We start from the raw sequence: 27,156 nt of genomic DNA, 5'->3' as shown, positions 1-27,156 counted from the left end.
TCCATGTTTAATAGTCTGTGGTAACAGAGCAGCAAAATCTAACCTCACCTTGTCTTCATACATCCTTTTGGCTTCCCTTAATTCAGAACGTAGCTGAGAAACAGTAGATTCCAGATCACTGAGCTGACGCATATACATTGAATTTTGGTTTCTTGCTTGTTCTCTAAGAAGGGTTTAAAAGAGGAATAAAAGCAAACAGCAAACTAAGTGTGATATCTAAGCATACTCTAGCATTTAGATACTTCCACTGGTTCCTTTATATGGCATTACTAGGCCAAACATCTCCTTTTTCTTTTAATGTTTATTCATCCAGTTTTAAGAGAGAGACAGAGAATACGAGCAGGATAGGGACAGAGAGGGAGACACAGGATCCGAAGCAGGCTCCAGGCCCTGAGCTGTCAGCACAGAGCCTGACCGGGGGCTCAAACCCCCAGACCCAGAGATCATGACCTGGGCCAAAGTTGGACGCTCAACCCACTGAGCCACCCAGGTGCCCCCAAAGTCTTTTTTTTCCCAAAATTGCTTCCTAAAAGCTTCAGCTCAACAATGTTAAGTACTGAAGCTGGATGGTGTATACAGGAGTTCATTCATACTATTTTCTCTCTACTTTTATATGTGATTGAAAACGTCCCTACAAAAACTTGGAATATACAAACTCAAATTATAAAATTATTTATATGTATACATATATATATGTAAATTTATATACAAATATAGTGTGTGTGTATTTGATTGGTGCTATCAGTTGAAATATGAACAATATTTAAAACACCCAATTCCAAGAGGCCTAAATACTTGCAATAATACTTGTTTTTTTTAAATATTTTTTAAAAATATTTATTTTTGAGAGACACAGAGAGAGATAAAGCACGAGCGGGGCGGGGGGGGGGGCAGGGGAAGAGAGAAAAGAGACACCTACACACAGAATCCAAAGCAGGTTCCAGGCTCTGAGCTGTTAGCACAGAGCCTGATGCGGGGCTCAAACTCATGAACTACAAGATCATGACCTGAGCTGAAACTGGACACTCAGTGACTGACCCATCCAGGTGCCCCGCAGTAATACTTCTTAGATGGTCCTGCGATATTATCATTTAAGTAATCTTCTCCATTCATTTAAATGTTAGAAAAGTTTTACTTTCTTGTGGAACTTTTAAGCAAATTTTTAAAAATTTTAGGACAGAACATAAATGAAAATAGTATCTCTAAAATGAAAGATAAATGGCTACCAATTTCAAACTATGAGGACACACATACTGAATGATTTCCAGTTGACTCTGGATGCTATTGGCGTGGCTTCGAGCGCTGCTAGCTTTCTCCGTAAGTCCTGTTATTTCAATTTCATGTTCACTTATTAACTGCTCAATCCTATAAAAAGAATGTGGTGTTTGTTATCTTATACATAACACTTTGACTATGACTTATTCTAAAAACATGATTTTCAACACTGTCAAATTTAGAATTTTGTTTTGACTTTGAATATGCTACTCATTTTAGGTTTTAGAAGTCAGATTTTTAAATTTTTACAATGGTTATTAATTACAAGTACTATATATTATATGACACACCCAGGGAAGTGTCCTATAAGCCAAAATATTACAAGTACAAAAACAGGTTTTTAAATATTCACACTAAATCATAAAGACTTTGTATCATGAAGCTATATGTTAAGCTCAGATCAGGTTTTACCAACAAATGACTGACGAAGGCTCTCTCCTTGACCAAACTTTAGTCGGGCTCCTCGGGGGGCTTCTTCTAGGTCTTCACTGTGGCACTCTCACCCCTGACCTTGGCCTGCCCAGGCTTAGTAAGAATCCTCCTGCCTTGATGTGTCCTCTTCCTGATTTTCCATCCGCTGCCCCCTCACCTGCTCCTTGGTGTAAATCTCCACGCTCCTGGTTGTGTTGAGAGGGCTGAGCCTCAGCTCGCTCTCCTAATGCAAAACTCCCCTACTAGCAAAGCCTTGAGTAAAGTCTTCCTTAACCTTTTTAACAAGGATCAGAGAGATTTTTCCTTCCACGTGAATTTACCACAAACTTACAAAGGAAACTTCTTTGTTTCAGAACACTGTAGATTTTGGAATTGCTGATGAGGGACTGTAAACCTACTGCTTATTCACTAGGACTTTCTATACTTCAGTCAGAAACCCACCTATCTTGATGTTGTTGAAGAAGCAGTTCTATTTTGTTCTGTGATTCAGACTTCAGGGCTTCGAGCTGGTCCTCTACCTAGTTATAAAAAAGAGATGCCGATTTAGGGACTGGTGAATCTACATTCTTGGAAAAGTTGGAGATTTTCCAACTAAAGGAACTCTTTGGAAAGTAGCAAATAAAAGTAATACTGAAACTGAATACATTCTATCACCATAACTCATTAGACCATTTACTTCGGTTATAGTCTCATGAAGCCATATAGGCACATCAAGCTAGTTCTCTTAATTTATTGAGAGATCATTGTAAATAACTGCTATTTTAGCTAACAAAAATGAGAACTTGCCTTACTTTTAAGAACTTAAATAATTATACACCTAATATTATTCTCTTAATGGATTTTAATATAAAATTGAATAGTGTTCTCACCACTTACTGGAAATATCCTCCCTTTAAGGTAAGAAATCTCTGTGTCTAATTCTCTTAGGATTTTGCTAATCGCGGAGCCCATGTTGCGGAAGTGGAGAGTGGACAAGCTGTCGTGTTCATATATTTTCTTGCCCGAGGCTTCTTCAAAGTCCGCTAGGACGGACCGGATATCGTGAAGCACTCCCTCGTGGCTGAGCATCATCTTCCTCAGCTGCTCCATCTGGGTGTTGCTGTCTTTCAGCATGTCCTCTTTAAGGCATTTGGCAGCTTCAAGTTCATGGACTGTATTTTGAAGCTGATTTCTTAAATCCTCCTGGGACTGACTCTCCCTTCGTCTATGAAATGAAAGAGAAGAATTAATATTGATAAAAGTAGTTTTATGCTACAAAGAGTAAAACTTTAAAATAATTTTGGAGAGCGAATCCGAACCTGATGTCAGCCATGGCATCTCTCTCCATTTGCATCTCCTGAAGTTTTGTTTGCAAATCAATGACTGACTGCCTTAAGTAAAACTTTTGTTTCTCGTGCAATTCATTGCTCTGAAAAAAAAAAAAATGCCATGCAAATCAGTCTTGACCAGAGGAACATACTTCCTCACAGCTAATAATCTCCAAAAAATCCATATGTTATTACTTTAGTTTACGTGTACTTCCTTCTCCTTTGTGAACATAGGTCAGGGTCGAATTAATCATACCTCACCTAGATTACTGAACTATCTTAACTAGACTCACTGTCTCAAAACTTGGCCCCTTTCAGAATCAATTCTTTACTTAATAACCAAAACACTATTTCTAAAACAAATCAGGCTTCCAGCTCAAACAGAGACAGAAAGAAATTTTGTTCTTGAAAACAGGAGAACTGGTTAAAATTCCGTAAAGAGAGAAGTTGATCTAAAAAAATTTTAGAAAGTCAAATCTCCACCCCCAGCCCACTTAAAAACTTCACAGCAACCATTACCCAAAATGCAACATGTTCTACCACAAAGAAATTCACTCAGATCTCTAAACTCAGGCACCGAGGGACCTCCGAGCATAAGTGTTGCCAGCTAATCATCCCAAAGCAAGGCCATTGATTTCTGCCCATGATAGAGAACTTGCCATCGGCTTTTTTACTGCTCATCTTTCAGTATGAACAAAAGAACAAACAAATACTGGATTCCTGAAGAAAGATTATAAAATAAAAAAACAGAGACCAAGATTAAGCAAAGAAACAAACACCAAAAAAAAAAAAAATCCAAAGAAAGAAGTTATTCAGCATTGGAAGAATACTTCCTAAAACTTGTATTTGCAGAGAAATTTGAGGGACAGAACAGCTGTAAAGAGTGAAATACTATGCCAAAGAGGTGATCAGGGCAGAAGAAAGAGTTCTTAGAAGTTAAAAATATGCTCACATCATAAAAAGCTACAACAGGAATGTTGGAAGTCAAGAAATGTCCCCCCAAAGTAGGAAAAGTAGGGAAAACTTTTGAAAGAAAAGGTAAGAGATTCAGAGTTTCAACCTAGGAGATATTTGACTAAAATGAGCTGCAAAACAGAGAACTGAGAAAACAAAGGGAAAGAAACTATCAAAGAAAAAACAACTGAATTCTTCAAAGCTGAAAAGTATAAATTTGCAGACTAGAATGATCCACTGAATCCCTAGCACAGTGAATGAAAACACTAAATCCCACATGTATGCACATTATGGTGGGATTGCAGAGATAGGAGACCCTAAAGCTTCCAAAGACAAACCTCTGTTAACTAAAAACATATCATCGACAGAGGAGCAAGTATCAGACAGACATCCACTAGTCAGTAGCAATACAAAATGTAAGGACACAATATTTTCAAAGGATTGAGAGAAAATGACTTCTGCTGAGCTAAAGTCGTTCTCAGAATGCAAAAATCCACAAAATGTATACCCATATACCCTTTAAGTTTCTGAAGATGTGCTTTGACTAAATGAAGAAGGTGATCAAGAAAAAGGAAGCCAGAAAATGGTGAATCCTGGATATCATGGATCCAATCAGGAAAGCATTGACAAGAGGAAAATAGTTGGTTACATGTAGACCTAAAGAGAAACTCATCTGACCAGAAAACAGGTCAGAAGACTCCTAAAGAGTCCTGGGTCAAAGGAGAATTTGAGAGAAAACCTACATGATGGTTCTCTAAGGGAAAAAAATGAGGATATGATAAAGGCAAACAGTCAAACAGTACAAAGAAAAAGAAAGGCTATTAAGAACCACCAGATAAAACACTACACAGGAAAGGAAGTGTAATAGGATCCTAACAGATTCTGCAGTCGGCAACTTTTATATAGTCAATATAAAGCTAAGGTCCTCTAGCTTTTCCTCTTATAGTCCAGGTGAGTGATTACAGTGTAGTCTGAACTTTGGATGTCAAGAGTGGAAATAGAAACAGATTTGAGAAATATATATGAGATACGCTGGATGGACATGGAGATAAAGTGATGCCAGGGAAGAGGTACCAAGAATAAATGAGGTTTTTGCCCTGTGCAACTCTGTAAAGGTGGCTCTGCATAGAGTTAGAAGAAATCCTGGGACAAGAGTAGGTTTGGGGGAGAGATGAGATATACAGCTAGAAATGTTGAGTTCATAGAGCCTCAAACATTTCAAGTAGAAATGTCAAGTAGGTATGCAGATACACTAGCTGGTGCAGAGCTAAGGTAAGAAGTCTGTACTAGAAATGTAAGTTGAACAATCATTGTCATATAAATGGCAATAGAAGCCACTATGACTATTTTCAGATGGTTTGCTGGAACGAGAAACAAAGTGAATACCCTCAAGGAAAATCAGGAGAGTGTGTTTCTCCTCACACTGAGCAGCAGAAAAGAGTGATTCAAGAGGAAGAGGATAATCACCTGTGTCAAATGTTGCTGAAAAGTCAGGTAAGAAAAGGAATGTAGGTTGGCGGCAAGATGGCAGAGAAGTAGGGAGTTCCGTACTTCCCACCTGCATCTTCTGAACAAAGAAGGGCTGAAGCCAAAAGACTCTGAACTGCAACAGTCTGGCAGGAAAAGAGATGGAGTTCCCTAAGAAGACAGCCTCATAGGTGCATGATTGTGAACTGGGGAAGACTAACGGGCCAGGACACGGAGGCACGGAGGGGAAGGAGCCCCCTCTGTGGAGAGACAAAAAGAAAAAAAAGAGCAGCTGGGGAATCTTAGAATGGTCCCTGGAAGGGAGAAAAAAGTGCAGCCCGGGACAGAGAGGGATCTTAACATCCCATCTCTAGCTGGAGGGCTTTTGGAGAGAGACCCTGTTTCTAGCTGCGTAGCTTTCTTTGGACCGGGTGCCAGGGGATCTCAGATGCAGTCGGATTCAGGAGGAGCTGGTCCCATACTCACACCCTGGTAGGAAGTGCCCTGGCTTTCGGGATTACATTCTGGGAGGTATTATTAACGCAAATGGAGTAAGATCTGGAAACGAGGCTGGGTGCAGGACACAAAACATGGCCCACCTTGGCTATGCCTGAGGCACAGTGAGACCGGACCCAAAAGAGGGTTTTGCAATGCCTGGTTCCAGAGGGGACTTGGGGAGTGGCCATTTTTTTTCATCACAAACACCAAGGTGGTGGAGGGACGCATAGTTGAGGTGAGACCCACCTACACCAAAACACACCCATTTGCGCTGCAAGCTGCTTGGTTACTGGAGCCAGGATACAGAAACAGCCTTTCTCCCAAGATCCTCACTGAGGCATTGCCGTGACTGCCTCTAAATCAATTCTTGCTATTCAGATATATTCTCCCTTATCTCATCCTTATCTCTACCCTCCTCTGGACTGGGTAGTCTGGTGATAGGTTTGCTTAAACAGGCGAATATAATTGCTTGATGCATGTTCTATCTCGTCATTACCTTCCTTTCTCACTCTCTAAAACAATCAGACTGTACAGTTTTTCTGGGTAACATGATCTTCGTTATTTTCTTTTTCTTTTTTTTCTTTTCTTTTCTCTCACCTCTCACCGTATTCTCCTTTTTCTTTATCTGAATTAAGCCTTTTAGTCTCTCTGCCTGGTCGAAGTTCAACTTCTCTTTCTCCCCACCCCTGTAACTTCTCTCTTTGTATGTGCTCTTCCATCTGCCTCCACCCTGCTCTTTATTTGTAGCTCTGGGGTTTCTGGTTTGATGTTTTTAGACTGTCCTTTGTCTTTCTTTGTTTTTGTTTTGTTCTTTTCTTATCCTTTCAGTTTGCTTGTTCATTTGTATGTTTCTGTGCTTTTGTTCCATTTGGCCATTTTCCTTTCCAGAGCTACCTCAAGAAACAAGCCAAAGTACACATGGTGGAAAGTCCCAAATATCCTAGGAGTAAAGAAATAAAATAACCAAAGGCACAATAAGAGAGACCAAGAGACATCATTAAAAGAATACTTCCTGAACGGACAGGCCCTGGACAGTTAATGAGCCTCCTTTAGTATAGCAGTACTCGCAGGTGCAGAGCACATAACACGCTTTTAAAACTGACAAGAGACAGAAAATGATGAAACGGAAGAACTCTACTCTGAAGAAATTCCAGGAAAAAGTCACAGCTAAAGAATTGGTCAAAACAGATAAAAGCAACATAACCAACCAATAGTTTAGAACAATTGTCATAAAATTAATTGCTGAGCTAGAAAAAGGCATGGAAAACATCAGAGAAGCTATTGCTATAAAGACTATGGACCTTAAAAATAGTTGTGATGAATTAAAAAATGCTATAAATGAGGTGCATAATAAAATGGAGGCGGCCACTGCATGGATAAAAGAGGCAGAGAGAAGAATCCAAGAGGCACAGAGAACTCCCCTCAGATGTAATTTGAATTGGTCTTCTGCACAACATATCATAGTGAAACTGGCAAAACATAAAAATAAAGAGAGAATTCTGAAAGCAGCTAGGGATAAAAGGGCCCTAACATACAAAGGGAGACACATATCAGGGTGGTTGCAGACCTATCTACTGAAACTTGGCAGGCCAGAAAAAAATGGCAGGAAATCTTCAATGTGATGAACAGAAAAAATCTGCAGCCTAGAATCCTTTATCCAGCAAGCCTGTCATTCGGAATAGAAGGAGAAATAAAATTTTTCCCAAACAAACAAAATTGAGAGAATTCACCACCCCTACAAGAAATCCTAAGGGGGACTCACTCTATGAGGAAAATGTTGCAAGAAACACAAGGTATATATATGCATGAATCCTACAGAGAACACAAGCATGTTCTACAGAGCATGAATCCTACAGAGAACACAATGACTCTAAATCCATACTTTTCAAAAATAACACTAAATATATATGGACTAAATGCTCCAATCAAAAGATATAAGGTAGCATAATGGATAAAAAACAAAATCCATCTATTTGCTGTCTACAAGAGACTCATTTTAGACCTGAAGACACCTTCAGATGGAAAGTAAGGGGATGGAGAAATATCTATCATGTGACTGGAAGTCAAAAGAAAGATGGAGTAGCCATACTCATATTGGACAAACTGGACTTTAAAGTTAAGACAGTAACAAGAGATGAAGAAGAGCATTATATAATAATTACAGGGTCTATCCATCAGGAAGAGCTAACAATCATAAATGTCTATGCACTGAATTTGGGAGCACCCAAATATATAAAACAATCACAAACATAAACAAGATTATTGATAAGAATGTGCTAATTGCAGCGGACTCTAATACTCTACTTACAGCAATGGATAGATCAACTAGACAGAAAATCACTAAAGAAACAATGGACCTGAACAACACATTGGAACAGATGGGATTTCACAGATATATTTAGAACCCTACATCCTGAGGCTATGGAATTTACTTTCTTCTCAAGTGCACTTGGTACTTGAAATCAATCACAGGAAAAAGTCTGGAAAACTTCCAAAAACATGGAGGTTAAAGAACACCCTACTAAAGAATGAATGGGCCAATTAGGCAATTAGAGAAGAAATTTAAAAATATATGGAAACAAATGAAAATGATGATATAACAATCCAAATTCTTTGGGATGCAGCAAAAGCAGTCCTTAGAGGAAGATACATTGCACTCCAGGCCCATTTCAAGAAACTAGAAAAAGCACAAATACAAAATCTAACAATGCACCTAAAGGAACTAGAAGCAGAGCAGCAAGAGCACCCCAAACCCAGTAGAAGAAGAGAAATAATAAAGATCAGGCAGAAATAAATATAGAATCCAAAAAAAAAATCAGTTGAACAGATCAATGAAACCAAGAGTTGGTTTTTTGAAAAAATAAACAAAATTGATAAACCTCTAGCCAGGCTTCTCAAAAAGAAAAGAGAGAGCACCCAAATAGATAAATCACAAGTGAAAATGGATTTATTAAAACCAATCCCTCAGAAATACAAGCAATTGTCAGGGAATACTATGGAAAATTATGTGCCAACAAACTGGACAACCTAGAAGAAATGGACAAATTCCTAAACACACACACACTACCAAAACTCAAACAGAAGAGATAGAAAATCTGAACAGACCCATAACTAGTGAAGAAATTGAATCAGTTATCAAAAATCCCCCAATAAATAAGAGCCTGAGGTTGGATAGCTTCCCTGGGGTATTCTACCAGACATTTAAGGCAGAGTTAATACCCATTCTTCTCAAGCTATTCCAAAAAATAGAAGTGGAATCCAGTGGAAGTGGAATGAGTCCAGACTCATTCTACAAAGCCAGCATCACTTTGATTCCCAAACCAGACAGAGACCCAGCCAAAAAAGGGAACTACAGGCCAATATCCTTGATGAATACAAGTGCAAAAACCCTCAACAAGATATTAGCAAACCAAATTCAACAGCATATAAAAAGAATTATCCACCATAATCAAGTGGAATTCATTCCTGGATTACAGTTCTGGTTCAATATTCGCAAATCAATCAATGTGATGCATCACATTAACAAAAGAAAAGATAAAAACCATGTGATCCTATTGACAGATGCAGAAAAAGCATTTGGCAAAATACAGCATCCTTTCTTAATAAAGACCCTTAAGAAAGTTGGGATAGAAAGAACTTACTTAAACATCATAAAAGCCATTTATGAAAATCCCACAGCTAATATCATCCTCAATGGGGAAAAACTGAGAGCTTTCCCTCTGATAAGAAACATGACAGGGATGTCACTCTCCCCACTGTCATTGAACATAGTGCTGGAGGTCCTAGTGTCAGTAATCAGACAACAAAAGGAAATAAAAGGCATCAGAATTGGCAAAGATGAAGTCAAACTTTCACTTTTTGCAGATGACACGATACTCTACATGGAAAACCCGACAGACTCCACCAGAAGCCTTCTAGAACTGATCCATGAATTCAACAAAGTCACAGGGTACAGAATCAATGTACAGAAATCAGTTGCATTTTTATACACCAATAATGAAGCAACAGAAAGAGGAATCAAGAAACTGATCCCATTCACAATTGCAACAAAAACCCATAAAATACCTAGGAATAAACCTAACCAAAGATGTAAAAGATCTCTATGATGAAAACTATAGAAAACTTATGAAGGAAATTGAAGAATACACAAAGAAATGGAAAAATATTCCATGCTCATGAATCAGAAGAATCAATATTGTTAAAATGTCAATACTACCCAAAGCAATCTACACATTCAATGCAATCCCCATCAAAATTGCACCAGCATTATTCTCAAATCTAGAACAAACAATCCTAAAATTTGTATGGAACCACAAAAGACCCTGAATAGCTAAAGTTATATTGAAGAAAAAAACCAAAACAGGAGACATCACAGTCCCAGAGTTAGCCTCTACTACAAAGCTGTTATCAAGACACATATCAAGACACAAAACATAGCCACAACATGGAAAGAGCCTAAATGTCCATCAACTGATGAATGGATCAAGAGGATGTGGTTTATATAAACAATGGAGTACGACATGGCAATGAGAAAGAATGAAATCTGGCCATTCGTGGCAACGTGGATGGAACTCTTGAGGGTGTCTTGCTAAGTGAAATAAGTCAGGCAGAGAAGACAGATACTATATGTTTTCACTCATATGTGAAACAGGAGAAACTTAACAGAGGACCATGGGGAAAAGGTAGGGGAAAAAATAGTTAAGGAGAGGGAGGAAGGCAAACCATAAGAGACTCTTAAATGCTGAGAACAAACCGAAGGTTGATGGGGGTGGGGGAGACGGGGAAAGAGGTTATGGGCATGAAGGAGGTCACTTGTTGGAATGAGCACTGGGTGTTATATGGAAACAACTTGACAATAAAAAAAAAAAAAAAAAAGAAAAAGAAAAAGGAATGTAAAGCATGTTGGCTTACCCCAACTGTGGCACATATCTCACTGTTTACTATCATTTTCTATTTAAATACCTCAGCCACAGAGTGCAAATGTGTACACAGAAAGGGTAACATCTTTTCCATCTTCATATACCTAGCACATGTGTTACATAGGAGGTTCATGCTAAATATTTCAAGTATCCAAATAGCCCTGTTGTTTATTTCGTGATTTAACACATAATTCCTGGGAGCCAATCAAGTGTCAGATACTCTGCCAGAGGATGGACATGGAAAATGAATCAAGACACTGTTTCTTTCCTTTATTGGTATCTCTGTGCTTCATCTAACCCACCCACCCATCCACTCTTTTTATTAATGTATTTATCATAAGTATTGTCACTGCTTGTTTATATACCAGCTCCTCTTCAAGTCTATGAACCCCTTATGAGTCCTACCTTAATCGTCTCTGTATTACCGTACACAATACAATAGTACATAATTTTCAGCACTTAACACAGTTGTAGTTTTTCCCTTAAATGTGCTTCTGCAGTCTGATGAGATGGAACAAGGTGTTAATGAATGCCATAACATGTACTAAATACTACAATAGACATGTGCACACAGGGCAACAGCTGGACAGGGAATATACCTAATGCTGTCTAGAGGAAAGGATTCAGAGAAGGAAATGCTTGCTCTGAGTCTTGATAGATATTAAGAATCTGCCAGGCAGACAGGGTAAAGAGGAGGTAATGACTTGGGCAAAAGTATAAAGCTCTAGAATAGTACACTACATCCAAGGAAACCCAAGTAGCTTCGTATTGCTGGAATGGAGGGTACATTTGGGGAAGGGGTAGGAGATGAGGCTGAAATGCACAAAGAGAGGGATTATATCATCAAAAGGCTTTGTATACAACGGTAATTTTGACTTTTAGACTATAGACTATACAGTTGTAAATCTGGCTAAAGCTGACTTCATTCTACATAAGGTCTACTTAAAAATTTTAGCAAATAACTTCTAGATACTATTAGCTGTAAAGTATATACCTACATGTAAAGGCCTATCCCTACAACTGCCTTGTAAAGAAAAACCAGGTATCATAGAGGAGGTCAGCAGGCCTGAACCAATTATTAAATTACAGATAAATGCCATTAATTATAACATTTTGAGCTACTCAAGTGTCATTAAAATTAGCCACAAAACCAAGGAATAGGTATGGAAACTTTGTGTGCCCAATATTTAATACTAAGATAGAAAGCACAGGCCAAATTAACAAGTTTACCCAATAAATCCATTGCTAAGTGTTTTTTCTAGGAAGTTTACGTTCTGTTCCAAGGCAATGTGCCTCACTGTCATCCCCGAATGGCACAAAGTTCTAGAAGAAAAGAATGTAACTCACTTCGTTTAGTCTTCTCTGCAGATCTTTGACTTGATGTGAATATTCTTCCAAAACACGTTCAATGTGTTCCTTTCCAGGGTAAGGGATGACTTTTCTAGGAGAATCAAGCTCCACTTCATATTTGGGGAAAAAAGGAATTTGTGTCAATGTCCCAGCTGAAGATGTGTTTTCAATTATTGTACCACGAATAGTCGACATAAAAAATGGACTTGAAGAACCTAAATATTAAAGAATTCATCAGTGAACTTATTAATATAATAATTTTGTGGCAAACATTATCCCAGGTGATCTTCTTATTGAACACTCGAGGGGCTCAAGGTCTCATGGCAGAAAGCAGACAAGTAAAAGATTGGTAACAGCTCTGAGAGAGAAAACACAAGGTTAAAACGGAAGAGATCAGAGAGGAGAGGGGAGTTTTACTTGATAGTGATCAAATGATACCTGACCTTGAATGAGCCTTGAAGTATATTAAGGAGAAGAGGAAGGGCACTGTGGCAGTGGGAACACCACAGTTGCTGGTGAGGAGGCTTGAGACAGTACCACATATTCTGGGTGACAAGAAAGTAGTAGCCAGATATGAGAACTAAAACAAAGGCCAGATCACGAACGGCCTTGTGGTCACACCAAGGAGTTTGAATTTCATCTCAAAAGCTTTGGGAAGTTATCAATGGACTTTTAAGTAAGAGAACAGTTAGCTACATTTGTAGTTTGAAAAGGCTCCCGGCTTCAGTATGGAGAATACACTGGGTGGAGATGAGGCTGGAGGTAGAGAACCGAGTCCCCGAAGGCCTTCAACAATGCTGGTGAGAAATGGCAAGGGTCTACCCTAAAACAGAGACCGTGGTGACAGACACCAGGGTATGGATTTGAGAAATATATGCAGTAAGTAAAAGACAGGGAGGTGTCAAAGATCTCATGGATTTTGAGCTTCAACATCCAAGTAACGCTGTTTGATCATGTGAAGTTCAGGAGTGTGTATTGCTTTAGAGATGAGGATTTGGGAATCATCAGCATCTGAATTCTAGTGAATCCTTGGAGTCAGTGGGATCATCCAGGGGCAGTGTATAGAGTGAACACAGAAGAGGGTCCAGAAGAGTACTCTGAGGAAATACCAATATTTAAAGGGAAGACGAAGTAAAATCCGGAAAGATTCACAGAAGACTCACAAAGATATCAGAGAATTATATTCAAGAAACATCACTGGTTTGGACTGAGTGACAGAGACAGTGTGAGATGAAAAGAGGCCTTCCCACAAGCAGACTGAGAAACCCCTCAGCTGAAAACATGCTACCTTTTATGTAAAAGGAGTCAATGGGATCAAAGTTAGACCCAAGAGCACAGAGAATGGTGCCAAGAACCACGGATAATTATGCCCAGGCCTGAGTCCTCAGCAAGATTTCAGAATCGCAATGGACTGTGTGCCTGCTGTTTTCTCCATTTGGAATGGTTGTGTCGAGAGAGGTTATCCTATGCCTGCCTGCTAGAGTATGTTGGCTGTCACAGGTCTTCAGCTGAAAAAGAACTAAAGAGTTGTACTTAGGGTCATACAACTGAGGAGCTTTATCCATACCTGAATCTGATTTCAATAAAGAGATTCTGGTCTCAGGGCGCCTGGGTGGCTCCGTGGGTTAAGGCCCCACAGTTGATTTCTGCCCAGGTCATGGTCTCATGTTTGTCAGAAAGAGCCCCACGTTGGGCTCTGCTCTGAATGTGGAGCCTGCTTAAGATTCTCTCTCCCTCTCCTTCTGGCCCTCCCCACCCCCTCATTCTCAAAAATAAAAAATAAAAATAAGAAGAGATTATAGCCTCTGAGTGGATGCTTTAGTAATGGGATGAGACTGTTAGGGGCCTTCTTGGGAGAGAGTGAATGAACTCTGCATGTGAGAGAAATGTAAGTAATTTGTGACCAGTGGGCAAACTGTGGTGCCTTGAAAATATTTCCATAAATTCTTGGATAGTCCTCCCTTTAATAGTTAGAAATTAATAATCCTCCTCTTTGTAAGAAAGGAAAAGTAAGAGTGTATGTGTTAAGCACATGCAAATATGTGTGTGTAGAAGGGGTAGCAATTGCTTTATGACTGAGTCACCCAGGTGCCCCAGGTGAATTTTAATATGAACTCTAATCAGATGACACTGCATTGATAGTAATTTTCTTAGATACGATAATGTGGCAATGTAGGAAATCACCCTTATTCTAAGGAGATGCATGTTCAGATTTTGAGGCAAGAATCATGATGTCTTCAACTTCAGGTAAATGAAATATAAATTGTAGGTATAGAGATAAAGCAAATATGATAAAATGTTGACAACTGCTGCATCCAGTCTAAGGATATATGAAGTATTCAATGTACTACTTTTTCAATTTTTCAGCAGCTTAAAAATTTTTCAAAACAAAACGTTGGGGGCAGGAGAAGAGGTCATTGAACTCAGCCAAAAAGGGAACATTTAGTCACGTTGGCCAGAGTGCTTTCATGGGATTATTGGGTTCAAAAGCTGTAAAGCAGTAGTTTGCAGAATGGATGGATGGTGAAGATGTGAAGACACTGAACACAAACTTCTCTTTCTGAAGCCATGGCTAAGAAGGAAAGAAGAAATAAAGGAGGACAGTTCAAGGAAAAGGTTTTATTTTTTGTTGCTCTTGTTGGTCGCATCGGTAGTGTTTTACATTGGGAGAGATGTAGCATGTTGACATGGAAGGGTAAGTGCAAATGGCGAGAAGGGACTGAAGCTAGCAGAGTGAGTGGGGACAAGTTCTTAGAGCCAAATCTCTGAGGCAGCTGACGCGGTGACAGTGGGCACAGGAATTAGATCATGCGTAGCAAATTAAAAAGTTGCCTCTCCATGGAGCTTTGAGAGAAGGAAGGTATGGATTATGAAGAATAGTGGTCTTGGGGCAGGATATGAGGAAGTAAGAGAGTACCATCCTAAAGGTTTCTAACGTCTCTACAAATTAGGAAATGATGCTGAGAGTGAGAAAGAGGGTGGTGGGGTAAGAGACCCGAGAATGGCATAAATTTGAAGTAAGCGGTGTGGGAAACTGGAGAGAGCGCTGCCTGAGATGGTGAGAATGTCTCTGCTAACAGTGTCACGGAGAGAGTTGAGGGGTGACCGTGACTGGGAAGTGGCAAACTGGCGGAAAAGCCACAATTTGTGCATTTTCTCTCGTAGAATCTTCCAGCAGCTCAGTATATTAAAATGGATTAGGTGTCAGCCTGATAAAGATGGGGAGGGGGCAGGTTCTGTATGAGTACAACAGAAGAATAAGAGAAAAAGGAAGTTGAAGATACCAGCAAGTAACTGGCTGAAATAATGAATAGTACCAAAAAAAAAAAAAAAATGAGGCTAGGAAGAGGCTGGTAATTTACGAGAAAATGGCAGAATCTAGAGTATTTGCAATCCTTGCTGGAAATCAGGATCACCTGGGGAGCTTTAAAAAAACATCTGTGGTGTCTAGGCACCATTCTAGACCTTCTGAATCGGAATCTTCTAGATCTAAGCCATAGAAACGTTTAACATCCCAAAAAGTGATTCTGGCATGGAGCCATGGTTGAGAACCACTGTTTTCATGAGGCAGAAAAATAAGTGCTCTAGGAATAAGGGGGTGGGAGGGCTGGAAGACAGGAGGTTGGGTTTCAGAAGTCTAACAGCTCTTGGTAATTAGAACCAAGTAAGACAAGTGGGTGGCTAAAGGTCAAGATGAGAAGAACTAAAAAGGTCAAGAAACCGGAGGTCTAAGATCTCAGATGGGTCACACATGAGGACAATGATACTATGGGACGATGACGTGCCCAAGGAGGAAGAGACGACTCCAGACCTAAGTGCTGGTGCCCCTGAGGAGTCAAGGCACAGAGTGTAACTACGGAGGTGAGTGCGTGGAAGTGGACAGGCGAGATGGGAACAGCGGCGTGGAGGTGACAGTGACATCTAGGATGGCCTGAGCATCCTAAAAAGCAGAGACTTTTGCAGAGTGTGCTGAAATAACGTTTTGAAGCAGACCAGTAAAAAAACAGATCTGCAATTGAGAATAAACTCGGTGCATTCTTTTGGAGGAGAGACAGGCAGGGAAAGCGGTCAGGGATGGCGCAGGCCATTGGCCTGACAGCCAGAAAACCCATTCTCTGTCCCTCCCCTATTCTGCTGTGTGGTGCAGAGAACTACGCTGCTTCCCAGGTTCCCTCCCCACCTGAAGTCCAGGGAGGTCACAATGGGAGGTGCAGGCAAAAGACCCAGAGGCAGGAGGAGGGAGAAGCTGAGCACCACCCCCTCTCATTGGCCTTGGTGGGCTCCGGGCTTCAGGAGGGCGGGGTGGCTGCCGCTCTCTCCGGCAGCCCTCTTCTGGCCCCTGCAACAATTCCTCTTGTCCTTGCCCTCAGAGCCCGAGGCTGGTAGTGGCTTCCTGCAGCTGCTTGTCCCTGGATTGCCTCTTCCCAGTGAGGCTTCTCAGCAATTTCAACACTAGAGGTACCAATTCCCTGCAATGTTCTGCCCAATCATGTCAGCTGTTTGTTTTCCTGAAGGCTATACTGTCACTGAAATCAGTTCAGGCAGAGGTGAGGGGGCCTGAACTAGAACAGGAGAAACGGGAATGGAGAGGGAAAACTGGACTCCTGAGCCACTGCCGGGACTAGGAGCACGGCCGACTGGATGGGGTAGGGAGGGAAAGGGTCAAAATTATTCAGAAATCTGACCTAGAGTGGACAGGGGAAGAAAAGGCATTAGGGAAACACGGAACAAGTTGAAGTCTGTCAACATGGAAACAATTTTTAAGCTAAAAAAGCAAGGTAAACGTATGTTAAAAAAAACAGATATGCTATTTTTAAAAGACTAAACAATTTCCTCCTCAAAAAGTAGAATTTTAAACAATACAGTATGTTTGTTACAACCCAGCAGCCTGAATGAATACTATGATGACTGCTTAATTCCAGTTCTCCCCCCCATTTTCTCTGATAAAAAAAATACGTACCTCCATTGGATGTGATGCCAGTACTTGATAAAAGATCTTCATTATTTGATTCACCAGCTTTTTGTTCCATATTAACTATTGCTACCTTTTTGTTGAGATCTTGAAGGATGAGTGCTTCCCTGTTTGGTTCTTTTAGTTCTTATCTATAAAAGACAGGGATTTGATCTTTATAAGGTATTATGAGAACAAAATTCATAAAGGGGAACTTCATATTTCAAATTTAGTTAGTAATAACTCTTCCCCAGAAAAACATTTATTTATTTATTACATAAAATTAGTAAGTGAATAGAATCTTACTGTAAAAATTGTTGCTTTTAATGGCTAAGTAACTTATTAAAGATAACCTGAAAATCAAACATGAATATTTTAATGATGATTAACACTCTGATTCAGGGCAGAGTTTTTTCTTAAGTCTCTCTTATAAAGTTACATTGTCGAATAGTGTTAGAAAACATCTCCTTAGTAAAAAGTGACAAATTAGTAAAAAAAAAAAAGTTACAAATCAGCAAACTGGAAATCATTAATAAAAGTTGAAAAACTTCTTCAATATCAAACGATGCTCATAACTTTAGATTAGGCCAAGAGGACTTCTGGTTTTAGAGAACAAGGCGGTGGCCTGATTCCAACTCTCCCCCTCATCCTGTGAAAACAGCTATAAAACCAACAAGGAGAACAGAAAAAGAAAAGAACATGGGCTCTATGCCTTCAGCATGTCTAGAAGACAGAGAATACTGCCACCTTCGAATTGTCTGTTAACAGGGGGAAAATTTTTTCCATATGCTCCCACAGTCCCACCACCAGCACCATGGGCCTGTGGGGGTGGGGAATGGGAGCGCAGAGACTGAAGGACTGAAGAGGAATAAGGGCTGGAGGAAGTGAACGGGAAGAGCCAAGATGCTAGGCACAGGTTGCAACTAGGTAGTCCACAGTCCAGCTGCTCAGTAATGGCTTGAAAGTGTGCAGGGACCAGCAGCCTCAGAGAAGCAGTTTCCGGGGAAGAAGAGGTGATCTCCCCGGCAGACAGGGCCCCAAAGGGAAAGGAGGGAAAATTCAGGTGCCAGAAGAAACAAATGGAAGCAAGATATGCCTACCCTTCCTCTACTCCTTCCACTCCACCACCACCAGACTTAACAGAAACTGCCCGGTAGAGGGCACTCTCAAACTAAGAACCCTGTCCATGAAATGAATAGAAACACATAAAAGCAGACCACAGACATACAAAACTATTATAAAATGTCAGAAACTATGAATAAGATCTTTTCTGCTGATGAAAAATGCCTCCCCCCTGACAAACATGAAGTCAAAGAAAATTAACACCAACACAACTCCAAACTGCACTAAATATCCTCAAACAATCATTTGAGGAAATGAAAAATCAGATTACAGAGGCACCTTAGTGGCTCAGTTGGTTAAGTGACCAACTCTTGATTTCAGCTCAGGTCATGATCTTACTGTTTGTGAGTTCAAGCCCCAAATCACAGCACAAAGCCTAATGCAGGGTAGGAAATAATAAAGATACAAAGCAGAAATTAATGAGGCAGAAAACAGAAAAACAATAAACCAAAACAATAAATCAATGAATCAGAATCCTGATTCTCTTTAAAAACAAACACCAAGCCAAAAAAAAAAAAAAAAAGACACAAAATAGATACAGGCAAGGACTATCAGAGTGATGGAAAGAGAAAGGCCATATATAACATACTGTTTATCATTTTTACAATAATTCATGATTGCAAGCATAGTATTGAAAGTTTTTTTAAGACTCTGTGAACAAAAGAGAATTCTTACTGAACAGAATTCCTTTTTATTTCACTCACAGTTTCTCCCTTTTGATTACTGAGGTGCCATCTGTCAACATTACGGTTAGATAAATTCTACCATGTGTTTCATACTATCATGTTTAGGAAATAAGCAGTAGGGAGGGAGACATTCCATAAAGAATTATAACAAATGGAATGTTAGCCCAGATTGCTAGGCAATTCAAGTGTTCTGAACCAGAGAGACTGGTATGTGGAGGAGGAATGATCACTGCATAGAATAACTAAAATGAGGCACTCGGGGATTCTTCAGGATGATGAAAGACACTAGGAAAACTTAAATTACTCTGTAATGTTATGATTATAAATTACAGACAGATTAAAGACAGGAAGGAATCTGCAGGACGGAGCGTCACAGCCCAGTGCTGGGAAGTCATAACACTACTCCACTCTGCTAGATACCAACGTTTTTGGTGTCAAGCAGGAAACAGCCTATAAGTAAGGTAAGCAGAACTGGAACTAACGGCCGGAGAACACATAAGGAAGGAGAAGACTCGACCTTAGAAAATATTCTGATCCAAAAACCAGCTTTGCTGATTTTGGATAGGATGACGCACGTAATCAACTCATTAATTCAGTCTCCCTTGATGGGCAGCAGGCCTTTGAAGAGTGTCAGTCCTTCCAAGAGAAATTTTTTTCTTAAGAAAATACACAGTTTAAAAAAGAAAAGAAAATTAATAGAAGACAGCATAGGCTTATTAAACAAGAATTTTTAAACAAACATTTATTTGTAAAGATGTTTAGTATATCTATTCACCAATGCTGCTAATTAACTCTGTCTTTAAAAAAGTATTTCTAATTCACGCTTCTACAATTTTAGATTGACCATATCATTCAGTGTTTCTCTATTTTCATGACACTAAGAATTGAAACATTATTCCTATTTCCAGGCAAAAAGCTTATTAAATTATTAAGGATTTCTGGGAAAATAAAGATTTTTTTGCCACAATAAGACATGAAATTGTTTAAATGCCGCATTTTGTTGACTTGGGGATCATAACATGAACTTACATGTGTGTGATCATTAAGTACAAAGATGAGGTCTTGGCCTCTTCCAGGATGCCCGACACCTACTATGAAAAATTCTACGGGATTTAAAATTATGAATAGGTTCGCATTGAAAGGAGCCTTAAATTTCTGACAAGTAACAGCTAGGAAAAGATTCCACTCTGGTCATTTGATTGGAACGCTGCAGAAAAGGCCCTGGAAACCACAGACCACAAAAAGAAGACTTTTGGAAGATTCCTAGATTTATCAACTAATGACTCAAGCCCCTGGGATGAAGTCTCAGAAGCCTGAGACTGGGGATTTTATAAAGTTGGTCCTACTCTTGAAGAATGGGTGTGCAGGTATGTTCTCCTGGGGAAATTCTAAAGCGCCCCACAACTGATCCAAATACAACATACTAGGCTGGTGAGGTCTCTGAAATGCCATGAGAACAGTGAACGCTGAACAAAACTTCACCGCCTGACTTACTGTTAACTGCTTATTGACGTGACATTGCTCTTAACGTCTGCTTCCTCAGTCACATTCTTTCTCTCTAGATGCTGCTCACTGACTATTCGGTTTCAAATCCTAGTTCTGGGATCTACTGGCTTTGTGACCCTGAGAACAGTACTTAGCCTCTTTAAGACTGTAAGGAGATACAGAGTATATACCTCAAAAGAAAACTCATGTGCGATGTTAACTATATAGTATTTGCTTCAAACTGTGTTTACTATATACTGAATATATATAATATCACTGCATAACAGGATAGCAAAACATGAACAAAAACACTGTCTTTATAATTTAGGCAGTGTATACTAACTCACTTTCCAGTAATAAATGGCTATATCTTTCTATTCATCTAGAAAGAAGAGATAAGTTTCATATAGGTCCACTAACAGAAAGGGAAGTAGGTTTAAACTGCATTGAGAAAACACAGGGACTATTATAATTGAATACAGAATGAAGCTATGTAAGATCTACTTTGCTAGTACATAATACTGTCTTGCAAAGGAAGCATAGGATTTAGAATCAGGAACTTAATCCTGTCACTGGTTACCTGTGGGGGCACAGGCAAAACTTTTCATATCCCTGAGCCTCAATTCCCACCATTACTAAATGGGAATACAGTTGTGTTCTGCAAACTCTTCTTAAGCAGAGGAAGGCTTTCCGTAAATCTTCAGAGCCCCAACTACACACCCTCCTCTCTGCCCCAGAGATACCTTTATGGAATGCAATGGCTCCACTGAGCAGAGTTTGAAAAGCAAAGGAGAAAGCCATTGTAGCTTTATTATCTTAGACATTCCAGCCTAGGCCTCTGTCAAGCTCAAGGCCTCAGGCTCTAAAATAAATTAGATACAGACATGGATATAATAAATTAGTACATCAGTCGTATATGTTCACAAGTCTTAAATAATATTGGAAGTAAAACAAGAGATACCTTAATATTTGGATATTCTTATTTTCACGTATCCTATTAACACCTGAAAAGAGGAAAATACTTTAAAATCTGTATATTGATATATAGCCATCCTTCATTATCTAAATTCATTATTTTTGAAAAGTTCAATTCACAAGGTCATTTTCATCACCTGAGATCCTGACAACTAGCACACACACATAGAACCATCACTACCACCACCGAAACCTTTACATTCCTTTTCCTTTGGGTTTATCTTGTATATAAAAAATATATATATATAAAAACAGCACTTATCTAGGCTGGGACTGTACAACAGAAGATGTGCAAGTATAAGCCCCCTGTTGGGCGGATGCTAATTTTGCTCTCTTCGGCATTATCAAGATAACACAGCAGGTAAACCCCTTGCTCAGGCCTTTCTAGACAAGACCTTTCTAGGGTATAGTCCAAACTGACTTAAATAGACCATGTCTTCTGACCATTTAAATTACTTCCCAGTGCCTGGAGATGCTCTGGCCAGGCAACAGCTCTTGAGTTTGAAGGGCAAACTTGCTAGGTAGAATTTCTATCTGGTGAGTCAGAAACAGGTCTATACATTTTAAGCAGTGGAGCTGAGAGGACAAACAACGAGGATTTTGGGCATATCTCAGTGAAATCTTCGCCAGCAGTTGCCACACTGTAAAAATAACTGGCAATATTCTATGTGCAGAGTGAGGACTAATGAACAGAAGTAAAGGGAGGCAGGTTCTACAGGGTGGAGATGGACTTTCTAAAAGATAGAGCACCTTGAATGTATACGTGGAGAATTTCCTTGTGAGGTGTTCAAGCTGAGAGGGGATGAGCATTTTGGGGGATGACAACTGCCACTGGGTGTCCTCTCTTGGGCAGAGTGTTGGACTAGAAGATCTCTAAAATCTTCTCCAGAGGGACCTGGGTGGCTCAGTCGGTTAAGCGTCCAGCTTCAGTTCAGATCATGATCTCACGGTTCGTGAGTTTGAGCTCTGCGTTGGGCTCTGTGCTGACAGCTAGCTCAGAGTCTGGAGCCTGCCTTCGAATTCTGTGTCTCCCTCTCTCTCTGACCCTCCCCTGCTTATGCTGTCTCTCTCTCTCTCTTTCAAAAATAAATTTTAAAAAATAAATTAATTAATAAAAATCTTCTCCAACTTGGACATTCTAAGATTTCCTATGGAAAACATTCAGCAGAAAGATGACCAAAAATATGATGACTTCTCACAGGTGAGTTTAGTCAACAGCAGAGCCAGATCGGGACAATTCCACTGCTGCCAGCCGGTTTCATGTAACTTTGTTTTAAAGATCGGGGCTCCAGGTTAATGTTAATGAATATCTTTTCCTTAGCATCTCTGCATATATGTTTACAGTCATCCTAACTTCATCTTATCCCACACCTATGTCTTCATATCCCCACCAAATCTGCTTCCTAGGCTGTTATCAAATAAAGACACCATAAACCCAACTTCCCAAGTTAAGACATTTCAGTGTCATTAGTTTTCATCTATTCAAACTCCACATCTGATTAGCCACTATAGTCTGTTGAGTCTACGTCCGTAATACCTTTTAAGTCAGCAAGGGTAACTGAGGTGTGGTAATTAAGTCACAAAGAAGGAGTGCTTAAATATGAAATTTAGTTAATTTTACACCTACTGTGTCTTTCATGCTTTAATCAGCCAGGCCTACTACAAAATACTTCAAAGTGATCTTTCTAGTGTCAGTTTCTTACAGTCTCTAAGAATTTCCTTTAAAATCAGACCGTTTTGCTGTATCTTGCTCAAAGACTAAAGTCTAAACTAAGACTAGCACTCGAAGCCTCTGGGATCAGGCACAACCAACCTCCCCTGACACACGCTGCGCCTCACCTGAGGTCCTCCTGCTAGGTCCTGAGTGTGTCCTGTTCTTTTAGCATTCTGCTTTTATTCATACTCTGCTTTTAGTTCTTCCTCTCCTTTTTAGCAAAAACCTCCAGTTCAAGTTTTAAGAGTTGTGGAAGAAGAGGTTCAATACTGTACTGCTGGTTGATCTAGTCCCTAAAAATCAGTGTTCAATAATAATAGAAAGGAAACTGCCCAGTGCCTCTGAAAAAACTAATTTAATATAGGGGACTATAGTTGGAGGACATGCTCTCCTTTCTCTTCCCACGACAAAAGTAATAAGCTTCATTTAAGTCATTCATGCATACAAAGCCCTCAGCACAGGGCCTGACATAGTAAGCATTAAATAAGTATTAGTTACCACTGCTGGCATTTTGAGAGCTTAAAATGAACTGCTGCTAAGAACAGTGCTTCTGTAGATACTAGAGATAAAGCAAAGATCAAGATGAATTAAGTTGCCACCCTCACAGATCTTAAATTTTAATGAGCAAAGAGACAATAAAGAAACATCAAAAAAGAATTTTGCAGAGTGGTTAAGTGCAATGAAGACAATACCACTGGTAATGGAATACAGAGAGATGGAGGCGAGGCTCCTTTAGTTAGGGTAAGTCAGGGAAGGCCTTTCTGGGGAGGTTACATCTGAGCTGAATACCAAGAAGCATCACGCCCAAAAGAGAACTGGGGAAGCTCCTAAGAGGAAATACCACATGCAAAGGCCTTGAGATGAAAAGGGCTCAGTGTTTCCTGACTGACAGGAAGGGGCAGTGAGGCTGTGTGTGGACAAGGAGGGTGAGAGGCCTGCTTATGGACAGCCACCTGTGCATCATGCCCGAAGGAGAGCTTGTCACCAGCTCCTTCCGAAATTATCTGAGAAGGTGTTGCTGAGGTTCCCAGGGGTAGAGCTCATGGGGCCTTGAAAAGGACTTTGGGTTTTTTTTTTCTAATTGCAATGGAAAGCCACTGGAAGATTTTTATCAGGGGCATATGATCATCCAGTAGTCAGGTGAAAAATATACTGAGCAGAAGCCGAGGCCACTTAGGAAGCCACTGGAAGAGCCCAACAGAAGGACTAAAACCTAACTCTAAACTGGGCTGAGGCTGGGAATGGGGACTGACCGCAAGTGGGTATGAAGGATCTTTTTTGGGTGATGGACATTTTCTAAGACTGAACTGTGATTGCTCCACCATTCTGTAAATTCACTAATTAGCACTGGATTTGACACTTACAGTGAAGGAGTGTTACGGTATACAAATTATACCTCAGAAAAGCAGTTCAGAAAGAAAGCAGATCAGCTACCCTTTGTACAGACACTGTCATTATGTTTTGTGGAGTAAGAGTTGGGGTGCAAATTAGCTGCCTGGGTCCCAGAAGTCAATCAATTAAACCTCAACACTGTTTTTTTTTCTATACCATGTAAACTCCAAAGTATGTTAATTTCAGGATGATCACAGGTTGCTTTTAGCCATATTCTAACATCCCCACACATGGAAACTCTTCTGCCCTGTCTAGTTTCCTTACACTTGGACCTCAATGCCCAGGTGTCTGCAACTATTGTTGTTGTTGTTGTTGTTGTTTTATAGAGAGAGAGCACACGAGCCTGGGAGAGAGAGAATCCTAAACAGGCTCTAAGCTCAGAGCGGAGCCTGATGTGGGGCTCAGTCCCACAACTGTAAGATCACGATCTGAGCCAAAATCAAGAGTCAGATGCTCAACCGACTGAGCCACCTGCAACTCTTACTTGATATGCACAGGTTGGATATTCAATAAATTATTAGCTAAAAACCAAGCTTAAGTCACCTTTATTCTCTTAACTAGAACAAATACAGTGATATAATAATAGGAATACAAATAAAAGTCCAAAAATTGCTTTAAGTGTCAGGCTAGTTCTTTCCGAAGTACCTAAGTTATTTTCACTTCTGACCAAGTTCCTTAGTCCAGTCTTTTCCTTGGGATTTACAGGATATAAGAAAATGTTTCGTAGTCTCCACTCCTATATCAGTCATTGCCCCAGCTGGAAAGCTTTAAAATATTCATGAATACAGAACTGATTCTATGTGATTTATAACAATGAACATACGTATTAGTCTCCCGTAGTTGCTTTAAAACAAGAGCTGTTTTTCTCTCACAGTTCTGGAGGCCAGAAGCCCAAAATCAGTCTCATGGAGCTGAAATCAAGGTTGTTGGCAGGGCTGTGCTCTCACCTGAGGCTCTGGGAAAGAATCTTACTTGCCCCCTTGAGCTTCTGCTGGCTGCTGGCATTACTTACTGACTTACGGCCTCCTCACTCCGCCCTCTGCCTCTGCATTCTCCTCTGCTGTCTGTATCAAACCTCCTGCCCCTCTCTTCTGAGGACACTGGTGTTTGCATTTAAAGCCCACCCAGATAATCCAGGATAATTTTCCCATTTCAAGATCTTTGACTTACTTATATATGTAAAGACCATTTTTTCCCCCTTAGAACATTTACAGGTTTCAGGGATGTTTCGGGTGGCTCTTACTCAGTCTGCTACACCATATAATTCGGGGTCACCTAGTTTGCAAATATGTGGTTGACAGAGACCCTATTTAATAAACTGTGCAGTTTTAAAGTGAGTGATCCTAACATACTAGATAACACTGAGTCTTCTTTGTAAAACACAATACTGAGGGCTTTGTACATACCAAAAAAAATTGTCCCTTCAATTTATTTGAAGAGTGTAATAATATCTCTATGGCATAAAAAACATTTTACCCACAACACATATAACTGTAAAATGAAAAACAGGAAGGGGGCGCCTGGGTGGCTTAGTTGGTTAAGCCTCCCACTTCAGGGCAGGTCATGATCTCACTGTCTGTGGGTTCGAGCCCCGCTTTGGGCTCTGTGCTGACAGTTCAGAGCCTGGATCCTGCTTCAGATTCTGTGTCTCCTCCTCTCCCTGCCCCTCCCCGCTCATGCTCTGTCTCTGTTGCAAAAATAAATAAAACATTAAAAAAATTAAAAAAAAGAAAACAGGAAGAGTGCTATGGAGGTGGGAAGACAAGAAATTACCCACCACTCCTTCACCCCTACCCCATCACCTTACTCACAGAAAAACAGTCCTGCCTAGCTAGTCTCTGGGATATGTGGGAGGTGCTAGCCCTTTCTTTCCCGAATCAGCAGCTGATAGAGAAAGCAAGAGAGGACTGGTTGCTAAGTCAAAAATACCCTGACAATTAGCGACAGACCTCACTTCTCTTCTACTTTCTCCTGACCGTAAGGTACACCAAGATGCAGGGAGAAATCCTGGAACCGCCTGAGCGCAGACCTGGGACAGAGTTTGGTGTACACGGATGGACTCGTGAGAACTCACTGTTTCTGACGCTGATAACCCGGCAGAGCCAGATTCCTAATGTCACTTACAGGGAGGGCTCCAGCTGAAAAGGCCCTTACACAAGATTTATTACACTCTAATTTTGGATGACAGGTTGGAGACCGTCCAAGGCTAGACACTCTTTTTTATTTCCATGTCTCCCCTGACCCATCCCCTGGTCCATGGGAAACGGGGTGGGTACAGGACTTAGTGGTAGTGTTGGGACAGGGTCTGCGGTCATTACCCCCAAAGTGGAATATTTTGCACAGGACCTTCTGGTCCCAGAGTTACAGCCACTGTCCCCGGAAGTCCTGAGGTCCCCAAAGTACAGCAGTCCTTTCCGTTAAAAAACCAATGTACTGGGCATCTGCCATATGCAAAACAAACACAAAGATCTGGAAGGTTCCAGTAAAGAAGATGCGCTGCTCCGAGTCCTCTGGAGCACGACCCACCCCCTCGCCCTCTCCCTGGGCCCGCGCTCCGCCCCTGTACCTGCAACCAACACCATCTTAAGACATAGGCCACATCCCCGCGGGGGCGCCGGCGGGCGCTGCG

General features: G+C 40.4%; 1 protein-coding gene across 5 annotated transcripts in view; it reads right to left on the bottom strand.

Moving 5' to 3' along the window:
- The window catches only part of CCDC158 (coiled-coil domain containing 158), a 91,468-nt gene that overhangs the window by 64,068 nt on the left and 244 nt on the right, over window positions 1–27,156 (bottom strand). Inside the window, exons 1-8 of one of the 5 annotated variants that reach the window (XM_029944657.1) lie at window positions 21,408–21,456; window positions 17,163–17,305; window positions 12,200–12,417; window positions 3,006–3,115; window positions 2,584–2,911; window positions 2,149–2,225; window positions 1,255–1,365; window positions 49–163 (exon numbers count right to left, since the gene is read on the bottom strand). In XM_029944657.1, coding sequence (XP_029800517.1) covers window positions 49–163; window positions 1,255–1,365; window positions 2,149–2,225; window positions 2,584–2,911; window positions 3,006–3,115; window positions 12,200–12,417; window positions 17,163–17,232 — 1,029 coding nt within the window. In that variant the 5' untranslated portion in view covers window positions 17,233–17,305; window positions 21,408–21,456. Of the gene's footprint in view, window positions 1–48; window positions 164–1,254; window positions 1,366–2,148; window positions 2,226–2,583; window positions 2,912–3,005; window positions 3,116–12,199; window positions 12,418–17,162; window positions 17,306–21,407; window positions 21,457–27,156 lie in introns of those variants that run through there. The other 4 variants (XM_029944622.1, XM_029944640.1, XM_029944650.1 and 1 more) reach the window with 4 other exon arrangements.

The sequence above is a fragment of the Suricata suricatta genome, chromosome 1, assembly GCF_006229205.1.
Source record: "Suricata suricatta isolate VVHF042 chromosome 1, meerkat_22Aug2017_6uvM2_HiC, whole genome shotgun sequence".
NCBI classification, from domain to species: Eukaryota; Metazoa; Chordata; class Mammalia; order Carnivora; family Herpestidae; genus Suricata; species Suricata suricatta.
Note: the sequence above shows the minus strand (reverse complement) of the source record. Positions and strands in the feature narration are given on the sequence as shown.